General features: G+C 37.5%; 3 protein-coding genes across 4 annotated transcripts in view; 2 read left to right on the top strand and 1 right to left on the bottom strand.

Annotated features, from left to right (window-relative positions):
* Positions 1-3,758: 3,758 nt before the first annotated feature.
* Positions 3,759-5,285, top strand: LOC107719329 (2-aminoethanethiol dioxygenase-like). The gene has a single exon (XM_016526730.1). The coding sequence runs from the start codon at positions 3,988-3,990 to the stop codon at positions 4,753-4,755; it is 768 nt and encodes a 255-aa protein (XP_016382216.1). The 5' UTR covers positions 3,759-3,987; the 3' UTR covers positions 4,756-5,285.
* An 861-nt stretch (positions 5,286-6,146) lies between these two features.
* egr2a (early growth response 2a) lies at positions 6,147-8,558 on the bottom strand. The gene is made up of 2 exons (XM_016526719.1): positions 8,254-8,558; positions 6,147-7,353 (listed from the first exon to the last, which is right to left on the bottom strand). The coding sequence occupies exons 1-2, from the start codon at positions 8,414-8,416 to the stop codon at positions 6,344-6,346; spliced, it is 1,173 nt and encodes a 390-aa protein (XP_016382205.1). The 5' UTR covers positions 8,417-8,558; the 3' UTR covers positions 6,147-6,343.
* Positions 8,559-15,163: 6,605 nt separating this feature from the next.
* The window catches only part of nrbf2a (nuclear receptor binding factor 2a), a 6,022-nt gene continuing 4,622 nt past the window's right edge, over positions 15,164-16,563 (top strand). Inside the window, exons 1-3 of one of the 2 annotated variants that reach the window (XM_016526908.1) lie at positions 15,164-15,330; positions 15,803-15,887; positions 16,002-16,042. In XM_016526908.1, the coding sequence (XP_016382394.1) occupies positions 15,301-15,330; positions 15,803-15,887; positions 16,002-16,042 (156 nt within the window). In that variant the 5' untranslated portion in view covers positions 15,164-15,300. Of the gene's footprint in view, positions 15,331-15,776; positions 15,888-16,001; positions 16,043-16,563 lie in introns of both variants that reach the window. The other variant, XM_016526915.1, reaches the window with a different exon arrangement.

The following is a 16,563-nucleotide window of genomic DNA, read 5'->3' as shown; positions in this document are numbered from 1 at the left end:
CAAAGCCAATAAACTTCTGCCTGTGAGGCCTCTGTTTGTTTGAAGAAAGTTTACAAGCCCCATTATTAGGAGGAGACAGAAAGAGTGAATAAGCAGACCAATATTATTAGAAAGCACACTTGTTTCCGTAACTAAAAGTGTTTTTCAGTCATAGGTGTCATAACATAATGAGGACTGGAGAGTTTATGCGTTTATTAATGTCTGGTGCGAATTCGTATGACACGGTAGAGCTCCTTGTGATGTCATCTGAAAGGTTTCTTCACAGTCATATTGTGATTCACACACAGTGTGTATGTGGTTTTCCAAGCTCAGAGGACTGGAGTAGGCGGTAGTGTTGCATCCTGTTACATAGCTTTAGCTTTTTATAGATGCTCTGTTTTTATGAGTATGCCAACAAATGATTAGGCGAAGTATGCAGGAATAACATGACCACAGATGACTAAACTGTCAACATGTCTCTTTATCTATAAATATATATTGTTAAACAATGTCATGCAAACATGTTTGTGAGTCATAATTGATTGAGCAACAGCCAGCATGACAACAGTCTGCTTCTGCACTGATAATGAGATTACTGGTTCATCAGTTTATACCGCAGTCGATCATTTCATTCATTTCTTGCCCGTAATTTCGAATGTGATTCATGTAATACTTAATTATGTAACAAGTGATTAAATTGTGCCAATATGGATTGGAAAAAAAACCCAGCTAATCTTCTGCTGTCACATTTCCATAGACTGTAGTCAGGGCCGGTCCTAGCGTTTTGGGGGCCCTAAGCAGATTTTCAGATGTTTCGCCTAACTACCCGCATCCCATCCCAATGTACACATCTTACACTGACACCTAATTGTAAAGATTTACCAATTTGTTTTAGTCAATATATTTATCTTTCAAGAAATAGATAGGAAAATATATTTGGGTAGTTGACAAATATCCAGTAAAAAACAGGAACACTATTCCTGGTCCTTCAACTAATTAAAGTTGTCCGTGGAGTTTAAAAACAGGATATGGTGTCACACCAGAGGACATAGTTTTCAGTGACATAATGTATCAAGTTCATATGCTTTTAGAAATATATGGATTAAAAATGATTGCCAATTACTAAAATAGACACTTGTAAAATTATGCCCGAGTTATTTATTAACAATTGTATGCATTTCTTTTTAATTTATAAAAGTTGTAATTTATTGAACATCCTTGAGACAGTCACACCATAGGACAATTTTGAGATTTAGCTCAAAAATGTAAAAAAAAAAAATAATCTAATAACAAAGCAGTTTTTATAACAATGGGTCGGTCCATGTAAGACAAAGAAATTTTAAATTATGACAATATTAATTATTTCTGGGCTGGCATGACAGTCCAGATTAAAATGCAAAAATAATCAAATATAAGTGTAAACACATGTTGAAACAGATTTAAGCAACATTAAAATGAAGGCAAAAATCTGAGACGAGATGAGACACGAGATAGGGTTCACAAGAATGAGACTAGACAAGATTTTTACACTATTTTAAGAAATCTTCAATGATTTTTTTACACTCATAGACTTTGTTACCATTGCCATGCATTATAAGACTGATGGACACCAAAGGTTGGACTTAAAAATCATCATATGTGTTCTACTAACTAATAAGTGCAACCATAATCAAAGTAGGCTACTCTCTCAATATTCAAATCAAAGCGCAAACAGAAACCAAAATTTTCTTCAAGCATGATACAGAGCTAAGAGATGGTTATAACTACACATCCTATTATAGTGTGCATACTAATTACAGCCTAGATATTGTATGCAGCCTAATTTGCATGCATCAGGGAGCCGCAGCCGCTCTCAAACTGCTGGTATTGAAATTGCGTTTGAATGCGCGCACGCATCCTTTTTAGTTTCGCTTTCGATTTCGCGATCGGGACCGGAGGTGCTGAGCGCGCATTGCATTCTACAAGATTTGTCAGACACTTACAGTGCGTGTCCACGAACGGTTTTAATTAATTCCTATGGAAGTTCGGCTTCAGAGAACGCTCCAGCTCAGCTCTGCTGTTGCCATCTCCACCATCATCTCGCCTTACTCCCGTGATTGCTGTCTGAACTCCTGACACGGGGCCCCTGGTGGCCACGGGGGCCCTATGCAGCCACATAAACAGTATCGCTTATTAGGTAGGGCCGGCACTGACTGTAGTGACAGTGTTTGTAAGCGGTTCAGGAATATTTCTGCATAATAGACTTAAGTGGCACATTTTAAAAATGTATATGCGAATACAGTAGGTCTCCCTTTGTCAGCCCTGCTGGAAAAAAAACAATAGACACAATCACAGAATTTGTAATGGTTTTACTGGTTATAATGGGACTTGTATTGGTTTTAATGGAAACTGTGATGGTCTCTGAGGGTTTCTGATAATTGGTCGCCTTGTTAAAACCAATAAATCCTAATGCAATATGTCCCAAAACACACTACAGAAAACCATTTTTAATGGTTTTAATGGTTTGTAATGTTTGTAATGTGGAAACTTCTGTGATGGTTTCTATTGTTTTTTTTTACCAGCAGGGAGGGAGTTTATAATTGCAATATACTGTAGCCCCAGAAAATATGGGTTTTATAGGGTATTTCTTTCGTTCTGTCATCATTTACTCACCCTCATGTTGTTTCAAAGTTTTAAGACTTGCTTTCTTCTGTGGAAAATAAAAGGAGATATTTTGAAGAATTCTGGAAACCAAACAACACTGGAGTCCAGTCCATTGTTTTTTTATATGTCATACCTTTCAAATTTATTTTTCCGTGCTCTAATGTCCGGGACAGAAAGAAAAAGATACAGCGTCGTTTAGTGTATTAAAGTGGGTGAAAGAGGGAATTTGTGTACTGCTCATTCTTCAGAGCGAACTGGATGTAATTTTAGGATAAAAATAACCATATCTTGAAGGGAACGCTAATTAACAGGTTGTTTTACCCTGCAACTGATACAGGACAAGCTAACATAAACTATTTTTAACTGAACGCTACCTCTCTCTCTCTCTCTCTCACGCACATATATCACCTTGTTGCCATAGTCGCATAACATAACAACAATCTTTTGCGATTTTGCGACTTTGTCATGGAAGACGGTAAATTGTACCCAAAATCGTGCAAATTTAGTGAACATGACAAGCTGGTTAATATTAAGTCCGTTCCCCTCAAGCTCACACAGGTGTCAGCGCTGTACGTTCACGTTTAATGGCCAAAAAAGTGTCTAAATACTTATTTGGTTTGAGTTTGAACTGTATTCCTTTTGGTATTTCTGTACAGTTAGCATTCGCAACCTAAGTGTATTTTGTGAAATCTGTGTGCTTGTGCTCTCATAAAAATAAATGCAACCTGGTTTGATAGCTATTTTATGTTTAATGCGATGATATTTACAATTTTATATGTCCAAATACATTTTTTGTGGTCACCAATCATCCATGACCTCTTTTTTCCAGTTTCACACGTAATACAGCATTTTCAGAGCGTGAGTGTTGTCTGAGTGGCGGTGAAAGACTGAAGTGTCGCTGCCCTTTGAAGAGAAATGTTATGGGAGTTGTAGTAACCGGCTAACGTGTAATATCTCATGCAACGTCCGTATAGGATCTTAGGAAGATCTTTTTATTCGTGACAGACGAGTTTGGTTAAAGTTTACAAATATTAAAGCGCGAGTTCTAGCATCATTCGTTTTGTAGTTTCACTCAAGTCTCACAATAGCGTAAAAAACTACGTTTCCCATCATTCTCTGCATGACGTATAACAATGTTGACATTGCGTACGTGTGAATCAGATGTCTGTATATGGAGTAGTCATGACCAGGAATGACTCGATCTTAACGGTATTCCTAAGGCTGCGCTTAAGCTTTTACACATGGTGTCGATTTTGATGGCCTAAATAAGAAGGTAATCTCTGAAACGGGACTTGCACTTGCTATAGCAGAAGGAGCAAGGCGCGTAAAGTTGAACGTCAAGTTGACGCCGGACACTTGCGCGTTATGATGCCACGAGACAACATGACTTCCACTGTCCAGAAAATCGCCAAACAGGCCCTCACGACATTCCGCCACCCCTCGGCTGTGGGAGAACACAATAAAATGTTTTTGGAAAATCTGAGCAAGCTGAAAAGCCTTATGGCGGAGGTCAGAGCGGCGGATTTGAAGATTGTTCCCCGGAGCGTCGAGAGCGCACCGATGCCGTCGCAGCGCATCGCGCCTCCCGTTACATACATGCACATCTACGAGACCGACACGTTCAGCATGGGGGTGTTTTTATTAAAAACGGGCGCTTCCATACCGTTGCACGATCATCCGGGAATGTACGGCATGCTGAAAGTGATTTACGGCAAGGTACGGATCAGCTGTTTCGACAGGTTGGCTAAACCTCGAGATGGTGCCAGCGGCGTGCAGTTCAACCCTCCGCTCATGCCCTTCCAGATGAGCTCGCTTCGGCCTTCGGTGCTGAGGTCGGTGGGGGAATACACGGAGGAGAACGGTCCGTGTGTGCTGTCACCCCAAAAGGACAATATCCACCAGATAGACGCTGTTAACGGACCCACGGCTTTCCTTGACATCTTATCACCGCCATATGATCCGGATGAAGGGAGAGACTGCCATTATTATAAAGTTTTACATGCCCATTCAGAGGCTGCAGACAGAAAGAGTGAAGCCCAGGAACCAGGTGACCTGTGGCTTATGGAAATCCCACAGCCTAGTGAATTCTGGTGTGGTGGAGAACCTTACCCAGGGCCTAAAGTGTCCCTCTGAAGGATCTGACTATAAACTGGGTTCAGCCTTAATCAAGAGATTCTGTGTTCTTTTCTTTACATGACAGTCTAGCTACCTTATCAAGGGGACAGTGGTTTATATGAAATACTTAGGCACTTATCACAGCTGCTGTCTTTAACTTTAATTGTCTTTTGGCTACATGCGTCCATACATTTCCAGTGTGTTGCATGCAAACTGTTCTGATTTTGTGTGCAGGTTCGACAAAAGAACTAGTCTCTGTTTTTTCTCTGTTGCCTGGATTCACTTTGTATAGCATTTGATAAATATTTAAATATTTGCAGCAGATGTGAGATTTGGTTTAACAAAGGCTTCAAAGCCTGTCAGAGCAGGAATCTGCTCATCTTGTTTCCACAGCTATATTGTGTTAATAATGCATTAAGCGATCAGAACACTGAAATGTTTAGCAACAGGCTTGACAACACTCACTTGACAAATTGGCATATGCAACGCTGGATACTTATTTGAACACTCCTGGTAATTATGACAATAAAGCACTTAGCCAGGATGACGAGTTAATGATTTAATAAAATTAATAAGACAATATGAACTGAAGAATGTGATGTGAATTTTACATAAGGAATGAAGAATGTGATGTGAATTTTACATAAGGAATGAAGAATGTGATGTGAATTTTGCATAAGAAGTTTGTTTTTCCTCAGACTTTGGCTAATAAATAATGCAATAGAAACTGGTCTTGTTGATTATTTAAATAAATTTTACATTCTTTACAGCCAACATGCACTACAGTAGAAAGGTCTCTTATGCTCACCAAGGCTCCTTTTATCAAAAAATACAGTAAAAACAGTAATACTGTGAAATATTAGAATTTCAAGTAATAATTTTCTGTTGTAACATATTTTAAAATGTAATTTATTCCTGTGATAGCGAAGCTAAATTGTACCCATTCTTCAGGGTCACGTGATCCTTCATAAATCATTGTAATATGCTGATTTGGTGCTCAATACACACGTCTTATAATTATCAGTGCTGAAAAGAGTTGTGCTGCATAATATTCAAATATTTTTGCTGAATATAGCCTGACTATAATATTTGAACTGAATATATAAGTTCAAAAGAACAGCATTTATTTGAAATAGAAATATTTTGTAACATTACAAATGTCTTTACTGCCAATTTAATGCGTCCTTGCTCAATAAAACTCAATTTCTTTCAAAAAGAATCGTATTACAATGTATGTTTTACTTGCAACCTGCCCTTAGTTTATCAAAGGGCGACCTCTAGTGTTATAACTTCGTAATGCCATACAGCATTCCACTGATTCTCAAAAGATTACACCTTGTGTTTATTATAATTTTATTCAGACACATAACAGTAATAATGTCAATAAAAAGACTCACTGTAAACACTATATTTATAACAACTGCAATTTGCACCACATGAAATATTCTCTGATAAGGACGTTGTCTAGATACTACAAAAGACCACATTCAACACTTAAATCATAAGCTGCCTTCGTATATTTGTGCGCACACACACACAAAAAGTTCCAGGTTTAAATGGGACAACGACTAGCTATCCCAGCAGTCAGAGCTTGTTAAACTGTAGTTCACATCGCTGTACCGCCGGCGCTCGAGCTGTGAGGAGGCGCGGACCCCTTTTTATCTTTCTGTCTCTGGTGGATTTTTGTGTGCCTCCTTCGCTCGTCGCTCCTGGCGAACTTTCTGCCGCAGAAGTCACAGGAGAAGGGCTTCTCTCCAGTGTGAGTGCGTATGTGCGTCGTGAGGTGGTCGCTGCGGCTGAAGCTGCGCATGCAGATGCTGCACTGGAACGGCCTGTGGCCGGTGTGGATGCGCACGTGGCGCGTCAGCTCATCCGAGCGCGAAAACCTCCGGTCGCATCCCTCCGCCGGACAGGGGTACGGCCGCTCGTGGACCGGGGTCTTGCACGGTCGGTTCGGGTATTTCCGTGGCCGCAGAATCGGCCTGAGTGGGACGCTTTGCGGATTGATGCAATCCACAGGCGGCCTCGGCCCGTCAACCGGACACGCCAGAGTAAAATTTCTAATGGTGTTCAAGGGAGTCAGAGGTGGGGGGACTCTGATAGACTCCAAAGCGCACGAAAATGGCTTGATGTCCTGAAACACAGCCATGTTGTCCCTTTGGCTGTTGCTGGTCTGATAAAACCCCCCATAGTCTGGAATGATGGAGAAAAGCGTCCCGTCTATAGATGGCTTTGGGGTTGAGTAGGATGGAGTTGCGTAAGTTATGGGGCACGTGGTGGTCGATAGGTAAGCCGAGGGGTCCTGGTAACCATCGGCACTACAGGTGTAAGGGGGCGGGCCTGTGTACATATGCTCCATGTTGGCAAGGGTTTGAGCTATTTTGGAGCAGTCTGGGTCTGACGGGGAGCCCGTGGAGAATGATCCCGGGGAAGGTGGCCTATCTTGCACTCCTGCGCTGACAAAGTTGATTATTCCCTCCTGATTCCAGCTTCCATGCGCGTCGATGGAAACCTTCCCTGTGTAGGCGACAGTCGCGCTGTGTGGAGAAAACTTGCTCGGGTCTGTCAGTTCAAGGTCCCGTTTTTCCACGCCGAAGCTATCGGTGCTCAAGCCACCTGTAGGAGTAAAAACAAGACGTTTCTTTAGAGCAATACCCTCTTATTGCGTGTGTTTCCATCAAATCACGTATTCGGCACGTGGTGTCTAGGAATATTCAGTAAGCTATTTGTTTTCAAAAGATAGTATGTATGTGGCAAAATATAGGCCTATGCGGGTAGCTCTTGATATTCTGGTTGGACCAAATAGATCGCAGTAAAATAGTCTATTTTTAGTCTCTAATACTGAATTTCCTTCCACTAAATGAATGGGAGAGGAGATATAAACAGCCTATTCAGAGTTTTATATTAAGATTATAGCCTAATGAAAACCTTTTTGCTCCAATGTGAGTTTGCTTTTAAAGTCAGCTTGTGTATAGACACGTGCCTTAAAGTTTTGGCTACAAAAAGATTGAATATTTCCTTATCCTTTGTATAAGTAGCTATTGGATTTTTTACTGTTGAAAAAAAAAACAGTTCATTGAAGACACGTTCAGTTTGTGACAACGTGCCCCGATATAAGACGGATTATCATAGGCTAGGCTTTTTACCGCAATACATAGCCTACACAATAAAACATGAACACGTGAAATTAATAAAAACAACGAAAAAGTAAAAAGTAACGTGGAAGAAATTAATAAATTGTGAAAATGTACAAAAAGCATAGCCTATGCAATGAGATGACGGCAGTTCATGCATAGGCATTATAATGTTAATTTGTTTACCCAACAACTATTCCATATGATGATGGAAGCTCAGAAAATATTCCAATTCACTCAAGTTTTAAACTTGGTGTTTGAAACCAACTTATAAACAAGCAATCAAATAAGCAAACGAGCACAGGACAAACGGGCATTTTTGTTTTACTCAAAAACGTATGGTTAGCCTTTTATTTTTGTAAGCACCCTAATATTTTCTTACCTCCCGACGCCTCACTGAACTGGTCAGAACAAACCCCCACATCCCCATGAGAGAAGACTGATGCGGTGGTCTCATCCAGAGAGAATCTGTGTGATGGCAGACAGCGCATCAAATCATTCAGAGACGCATTCATTTGATCCCTACTATTAGCTGTCGCTGTCATTTTGATCCTCAGCGTTTTTTTTTTAAAGAAGTTGAATTTTATTTAGTCGTTCTCAGAGCTTTTATGGTCTAGTTGATGTGTTGTAAATATGTTCACTTCAGTGTAGTCATCATACACGCGCGCATCAGCTCACCAGCTCGCTTCATATGTGCCGCCGCAATAAGTGAAACTTTATGTCTAGTATGCATTTAAGAAGAGCCTGTCAATGCCCCATGACGTCACTGACCATACAAGGACAGAACAAGACAAAAAAAAAAAACGGGTTGGGCTTTTTTTGTTTTTTGCTCTTGGCCATGTGACGACACGAGCGCTCTGTTTAGACAGATCTCTGATTCTGCTATAACTTTAATTTGTTGTGATTGATTTGTTTTGCATATATTGATATTATGTCGAAATAGATTTGTGGTCTGTGAAACAGTTAGATGCCTTTTCGTTTTTATTGATTTTGGTGTATGTTATTATCAGGAATTCCGGTTAGGGTGCATCCCATAAATGGATATTATCCGGTTATCTCAAACACGCCCTTTTTGACTTATATGGGACGCATCCGGGAAACTCGACACGGAAAATGACGAGCCACGCCGACTTCACGTCCCACAGAGGAACCGTAATAAAACTACATTCAGGAAAGTGATATCTGAATATGTTGGAAAGTTATTCTAGTTTCTAGAGAGTTAAGGAAACTGATGTATTAATATAGGCTACAGAACGTTTTTTTCCCCTCAGTAACAAGATCATTGCGATTAAACATCTAGATTACTAAAAAAAGACTTTAGCTAAGCTATATTGTCTTTACTGTAAAAAATAAATCGGTAAAATAACAGAAAAAGTAGCCTACAGACAGCTCATTACTGGGACAGTATCCATTAATTTTACGGACATTTCTGTTCACTCTAAAACACAATGCAATAAAGTGTAAAACTCAAAATACAGGTAAAACAACTGAAAAATAAAATAAAATATATAAATACAGAAAATTACAGAGTGTACCTTGTAGGATTGCAAACAATTTTAATATTTAACTAGACCCATATTTTTAGACTTTCACAGCATCTAGAAGCTGTCAGTGGATAACAAAATATGTCAACTAATTGCAGGCACTATTAGTTTCCATTTGGTTTTAAATACTTATGCATATGATATATTTAGCATATTTATGATATAGCCCTCTGTTGTAAGGTCTTATCTCGCTCAACATGACTGACACATGTAAGGCCGTCGGCTCTTCATCATCTCTCTCGTCACTTTTAGTTTTTCTGCCACCATGTTCTATTTTCATCCATGGCAGCATGAGCAACAGAGCGTTTGCTGGATGTGCGACTGAGGCCTAATTCATAGCCACCCACACTATGGAACAGCCCCTTCTCCATGGAGCCCTAGCGAAAGTGGAGCCTCTGTGAATAGATCTGCATCTGCCCTCCTCTTACTTCTGTACAGACACCCCCAGCCTGCCTGACTTCTCTCTGTTCTCATTCACACTCGCCCACATGCACAGCACTGCATGCTGACTGAGCCTCTGTGCATGCCAGTATTACACACTACAAACCCAGCTCTTGAGATCTTATTTAATAGATCATAGTTGGATTTAATATGAAAAGATTAAACTATAAATGCTTTATCTACTGTTTCCAAACATGAAATCATAACATGTGAATGATTTTTATAGGTTTATTGCCTGAAAGTTTGAAACATCATGCAAAAGTAAATTGAACAGTTCATATCAATAGATGCTTTACTAGACTGAATATCTATCTATCTATCTATCTATCTATCTATCATCTATCTATCTATCTATCTATCTATCATCTATCTATCTATCTATCCATCTATCTAATCTTTATTTATTTATTTTGTTTGTTTGTTTGCTTCTTTTTTAACCTCAGAAATGTTTATTTATTTATTTACTTTTTATTTTAACCTCAGAAATGTTTTGTGGCAGTTTTGTGTGTGTGTGTGTGTGTGTGTTTGTTTCATTTTTAACTTTAGAAATTTTTGTCAAAATGTTTATTTATTTATTTATGTTTCATTTTTAACCTCAGGAATGTTTTGTGGCAGTTTGTGTGTGTTTGTTTGTTTCATTTCTAACTTTTGTCAAAATGTTTTATTTAGTTATCTATTTATGTTTGTTTGTTTGTTTCATTTTTAACCTCAGGAATGTTTGGGTGTGTTTATTTATTGATTTATTTATGTTTGTTTGTTTCATTTTTAACTTTAGAAACTTTTGTCAAAATGTTTATTTATTGATTTATTTATGTTAAATTTTTAACCTTAGGAATGTTTTGTGGCAGTTTGTGTGTGTTTGTTTATTTCATTTTTAACTTTTGTCAAAATGTTTTATTTATTATTATTATTTATTTATTTGTTTGTTTGTTTGTTTCATTTTTAACCTCAGGAATGTTTGGGTGTGTTTATTTATTGATTTATTTATGTTTGTTTGTTTGTTTGCTTCATTTTTAACCTCAGGAATGTTTGGGTGTGTTTATTTATGTTTGTTTGTTTGTTTGTTTCATTTTTAACCTAAGGAATGTTTTGTGCAAAAGGTTTATTTATTTATTTATTTATGTATTTATTTGATTTTAACCTCAGAAACATTTTATGCAAAAAATGTGTTTATTTATTTATTTACTTATTAAATTTTTAACATCAGGAACATTTTGTGCAAAAAAAAAGGTTTGTTTATTTATTTACTTACTTTTTAACCTTAGGAACGTTTTGTGCCAAAAATATAATGTATGTGTGTATTTTTTTAATTAACTTAAAATAATGTAATATTCATTCATTCATTCATTCATTCATTTTTCATTAAATTATTAATCTCAGGTACATTTTGTGCCAAAAGCTCAGTATTATGTATTTACTTACTTGCTTATCCTAGAGAATTCTTAATTTTTTTGTGTGCCAAAAAGGTTTCTTGTTTTTTGGAACTACGTAAAGAACCCTAATTTGGAAGAGTTTTTATACATGGACGGTCTACTGAAGCTGATCACACTGTCGGCGAGGACCGTTGTTTTGAATGACGTCTAATTAATGAGAATTAAGGTCCTCGGTATTAAACACACACTTGCCTTCCTGTCATCTCTGATGTAGCTCTGATAACAAGAGCAGCTCTGCTACATCCTCCAGCAGTCAGTCATTCAGAGAATCAGACGTCTGCTGTCAGCAAGAACCTGCTCAAAATCTCATGCCCTCTAGTTCAACATTTTAACCGGATATCATTGTGTTGGACAGCTCAGTGTGTTATTATGATTCGTGAGTTCAGGTGTCTTGTTAAATGAACAGCATTTTTCTCACAAAAGCCAAACATCTATTCATTCTCAGAATTGTTGGGGGCAGCGCAAATGTTTGCTTCCTTTGTCTTACGCCTACAGACACAAACATTTCTTGCTATTGTGTCAGTGCTGCTATTCAACAGAAAAAGTGAATTGCAGCTGTGGAAGACACAATACTTATATAACTCACAAGACAACCAGTTATAGCAGAAATATGATCAAAAATGATATTAAAAATAACGGATTATATTGATAATAATGAAAATATTTACAAAATAAATCAATAAAATAAATCAATTATTGCCATTCCCATTATCAAACTGATCATTATATTATATTGCTAAATAAAGTGAATTAATTCTTCATAGCAGATGGTAGATTATTTCGGCGGGTTGTTTAGTACCCCCCTCTCTTTGTGCCCCTCTTATGCCCTCTGTGCCTCGCACGCCCACACAGCGCCATGTTGGGATGGGTTCACAGCCCATTTTATTTGCGTTGGATTTGGTGTTGCGTGGGGGTTTGGTGACCCCTGCACACGACGATTAATCAAACGTCACTCTGTGATTTCTCCAAAACTCATTATTCCTTTTTTATAACACAGCACGCCTCTCTCAAATGCAGTTTTCTGATAAATCACCCCTTTAGGTCTGTACACACTTCCATCTGTATCTTTTCACTTATTGAATCTAGCCAAAGAAATTCATTTCAAGTTTTAATAACTGATCATTTACATAATCAGTTGTTTTATTCACAAAGAAAGAGACACTTGATTTTCCTAAATTCGAAAATGAGCATTTAAAAGTTTTTGGTCAGATTTTGTGAAATATTATTTCCATCTAAAAAAAATGTGTTTTTCTATTTTATGCATTTTAAAATGTATTCCTGTGATGCAAAGCTGACTTTTCAAAATTATTATAAAAATTCTATAAATTCTATATAAATATATAATTCATATAATAATATATTTTTCTGAATCTGTTTTAGTTGTAGTAATTTTAGTACTTCAGCAGAAATGTATACATATATATATATATATGATGAATTGTTGAATCATTTTAACAAATCCTAAGCAGATATAGGCATACAATAATAACCCAAGCCAAGTATTTGTGGATAAGAAGCTTTTTCACAGGGATCAGTGAACCCCCATCACGTTATGCATTTTAAAATGTATTCCTGTGATGCAAAGCTGACTTTTCAACAGTCTTCAGTGTCACATGATCCTTCAGAAATAATTCTAATATGCTGATTTGATCATTGATAATATTATCAATGTTAAAAACAGCTGTGCTGCTTAATATTTTTGATGGAACCATGATATATATATATATATATATTTAGGATTCCTGGTGAATAGAAAGTTCAAAAGAACAACATTTATTAGAAACAGAAATCTCTTGTAATGTTATAAATGTCTTTTACTGTCACCTTTTGATAGTTCTAGCTGAATAGAATTATTCATTCATTTAAAAAAAAAGTACTGACCCTAAACCTTTGAACGGATATCTTTCAGAAAAAATGAAATCCAGATAGTTTTTAGGGGAAAAAAAACAACAGTTCTCACACCCATACACTCCTTCAGCACTTCACAATTCAATTGAGAGTTTAACGCTTACCATTCCTGACGGCTGCATTCTGCTGAACGCGTGTTTGGTTTTCATGAGCGTTGAGCTTTTCTCTTGTCTGGGTTCTTCACGGCTTTCTTCTGCTGTTCGCCCAAACACAGCCGACACTGATAACATATAGTCCTCTACATCTCTCAGAGGAGCTTCATATGTGCTCAGAAACCAACCAAAACACCGGACAATGCACTTGTTCCCACCTCCAAACACATTCACAATTGGAGCTGGTATGGTAATGAGAGAGATTTGGGGAGGCCAGCGGATCGGGCCAGAGAGCACCTCTTTGAGTCGGGATGGGGGGCGGCGTAGGTGTGAGGGTTTGGTTTAAGCGTGTTACTCTCGTCCGAACAGCTGACCCTCAAGTGATGGGGTCCAGAGCAACAGCAAACCAGCTAAGAGTTTTCGGTTCTTAGAACCAAACGTTCTGAGAATGTTCGTTTTTGATTCCCGGAATGTTCTGAGAACATGTTTTGTAAAGTTACATATATGGAAATAGAACGTTCTTTTTAGGTTGTCAGAACGTTAGAAGAGCATTCTATGTTTGCTGGGAACAACCCAGATTACTACACCATTGTCTTACTTTTCAGTTTTGATCACTTTTTCAGATGTAAACACCTGACTGAATACTGATAATTACATAAAAAAAGCCCTAATTTAGTCGAATTCAAAACTCAAACGTCAGCCTAATCTATTGATTTACGTCCCTGCATTTTTATTATCATGCGTTTTTATAGTAAGTGTAATTGGTTTGGGCAAACATTGTCAGGGCTGAATGTTACACAAATGGTTTCACTGCAGGCTGGTCATTGAGATTTTGGCTGATGTTTCCGAGTCGCCTTCCAACAGAACCACAAAGAACCGCTTACATGCCTAGAGCTCGAGATGATACAGCAACTAAATGACTGTTTAATCCACTGCCAGAGAACAAGGGACAGTCTGTAATTAACAATTAGGAAATGAAGCAATACATATGATTTGTCTCGTGTGAAGCTGTGCTAATGTCACTACTATAGCAGAACCATTAGTTGTTTAAACTGGGTGTGCAAGAGATTGTCATTTATTTCGTGTCAGTCCGTATAAAATATGTTGCACAGATGCTCATATGTAATGTACTTTAGTGTAAATGTATATAAATGTTTAACAGTTTTGTTATAAAAGCAGAAGGGTGACTGAAGGAAATAAGACCGAGTTTATGTAACGTGTCATTTGAATTTGAATTAAACACTAAAATTAATACGATTTATATAAATGTTTACCCAAAATAATTTATTAAAATGTGTTATTTCAGTGTTTTTTATTATAGTATTTATTAATGTTTTTTAATAAGCTTTTATTTTTATATTTTCAGTTTTCATTTAAATTTGACTTTTAGTTTAGTGCTTTTATTTTTTATTAGGTTGAATGTTGGTAACCAAACAGTTGACGGTAGCCATTGACTTTCATAGAATGTTTTTTCATACTATGTAAGTCAATGGCTACCAGCAACTAGCTATTTGGTTACCAACATTCTTCAAAATATCTTCTTTTGTGTTCAACAGCTGAAAGAAACAGGTTGGGAAAAACGTACATTCTTGGGTGAACTATCTCTTTAAACTATACTGAGCTTGAAATTTAATTTTTGGATGTCACCAATACACAAAGGCTGATATTTTGATGAGTATATTTGTATAGCACTTTAAAAAGTTTTATAGACTGAGTACAGTATCTGTGATCGTAGTTACATTATCTGTGACGCACGTGAAACCAACCCAAGCATTCCATAGTATTTGAACACGTGACGCTGTTCTCTGATCAGCGTCTGTTTGTGATAAGAGACCCATGACGTGTCTGTGTTGTCCAGCAGATGGCGGCAAACACTGTGAAGTCACTCAAACACGTGTCGCGTCACCACAAAGCGCTCGTGAAGTTGCGCGAGGTGCTCAGTCACCGCTGCTGTTTGTCGTGAGGTAACTTAAACATTGTGAAATCTGTCTGTCTGCTGGGTGAAATAGAAATGGAAGTAATGGACAGCCCTCTAAATCGTGTAAGTGATTTTTTAAAAATCACAGTATAATATAAAATGTTCTGGCAACCTGTGGTTACTTGAGCTGTTACAGGTAAATACAAGTCTCTCTGTTGTGGCTTTACGTATTTAAACTTGTAAATAGCCATCCTAAATTTATTGTGATTACCAAATGTTAATTGGTCAGGCCCTTATGTCTAAATAAATATATAAATAAAGCTAAATTTAGCTAAATTTATACATATAACCCTCCCCTCCAAAAAAGATAATTAACAAATATTTCTCATAACCAAAGTCATAACTGACTTGCAGGATTTTATCTTAAGAATTATGAAATGTAGTAACTGGCACGTGCTATTTTGGATTTCATGTTCATGGTATTAGTCACTGTTTTAAGACTCAAGCATCATCTTAGAAGAGTTGATTTTAGAGATAATGATTTTAAACCTGTAACTGTATTTCCCCAGAAAGCATGACAGTTGTTTTTCCACAGGCCCATCATTTTGGCCGAAAGGCAGATCAGTTGGTGGCAAAGGAAAAATTTGAAGAGGCGATTTTATGCCATAGGAAAGCAGCAGGTAAATCAGTGAAGCCCCTTTTGTTCTCTTAAGAGCAAGCACACATAAAGAATTGGGATGGCATGAAGATAAATGAAGGAGTGAATGAATCTGTATTTGTTTCTTTCTGCTCAGAGCTGATGAAAGAGGCCTTGTCAGTGACACCGAGTGAACAGGTAAAACAGCATGTGTCTGACAGACAGGTGGGACTCTATTCCAGCAGTCTGGCATGTCTGAATCATAGGCCAAGCTTTTGAGTAGTGTACTTCTTTTTAAAATATTTGATTTAAAGCTTTTCACATTTTAGAGAACAATCCTCCAACCCTCATGCCAGCAAATCGAAGGAGAAAAAAAAAAGTATAATGTAATGATACATGCCGAGTAGTGTGCATTTTAATATTCAAATACAAGGTGGAAGCGATTTTAAAGGGGTCATATGATGCGATTTCAAGTTTTCCTTTCTCTTTGGAGTGTTACAAGCTCTTGGTGCATAAAGAAGATCTGTAAAGTTGCAAAGACTAAAGTCTCAAATCCAAAGAGATATTCTTTATAAAAGTTAAGAGTCAACCACACCTACCTAAAACGGCTCGTTCTAACACGCCCCCACATATCTACCTCACTATGTGGAAATAACTTATAAAGATTAAGAACACTGCAATTAAAGTCTGTTAAATCGTTGATGCAACTTATAACAATT

Source organism: Sinocyclocheilus rhinocerous, unplaced genomic scaffold (genome assembly GCF_001515625.1).
Source record: "Sinocyclocheilus rhinocerous isolate Xijiao unplaced genomic scaffold, SAMN03320098_v1.1 scaffold343, whole genome shotgun sequence".
NCBI lineage: Eukaryota > Metazoa > Chordata > Actinopteri > Cypriniformes > Cyprinidae > Sinocyclocheilus > Sinocyclocheilus rhinocerous.
This window is presented reverse-complemented; position numbering and strand designations above follow the sequence as displayed.

Bases quoted from the DNA above. Each gene is read 5' to 3' on its own strand.
- LOC107719329 (XM_016526730.1), top strand. From the start codon at position 3,988: ATGATGCCACGAGACAACATGACTTCCACTGTCCAGAAAATCGCCAAA.
- egr2a (XM_016526719.1), bottom strand. From the start codon at position 8,416: ATGACAGCGACAGCTAATAGTAGGGATCAAATGAATGCGTCTCTGAAT. The intron at 7,354-8,253 runs GTAAGAAAATAT...TTACTCCTACAG, and splicing joins GTTCAGTGAGGCGTCGGGAG to GTGGCTTGAGCACCGATAGC.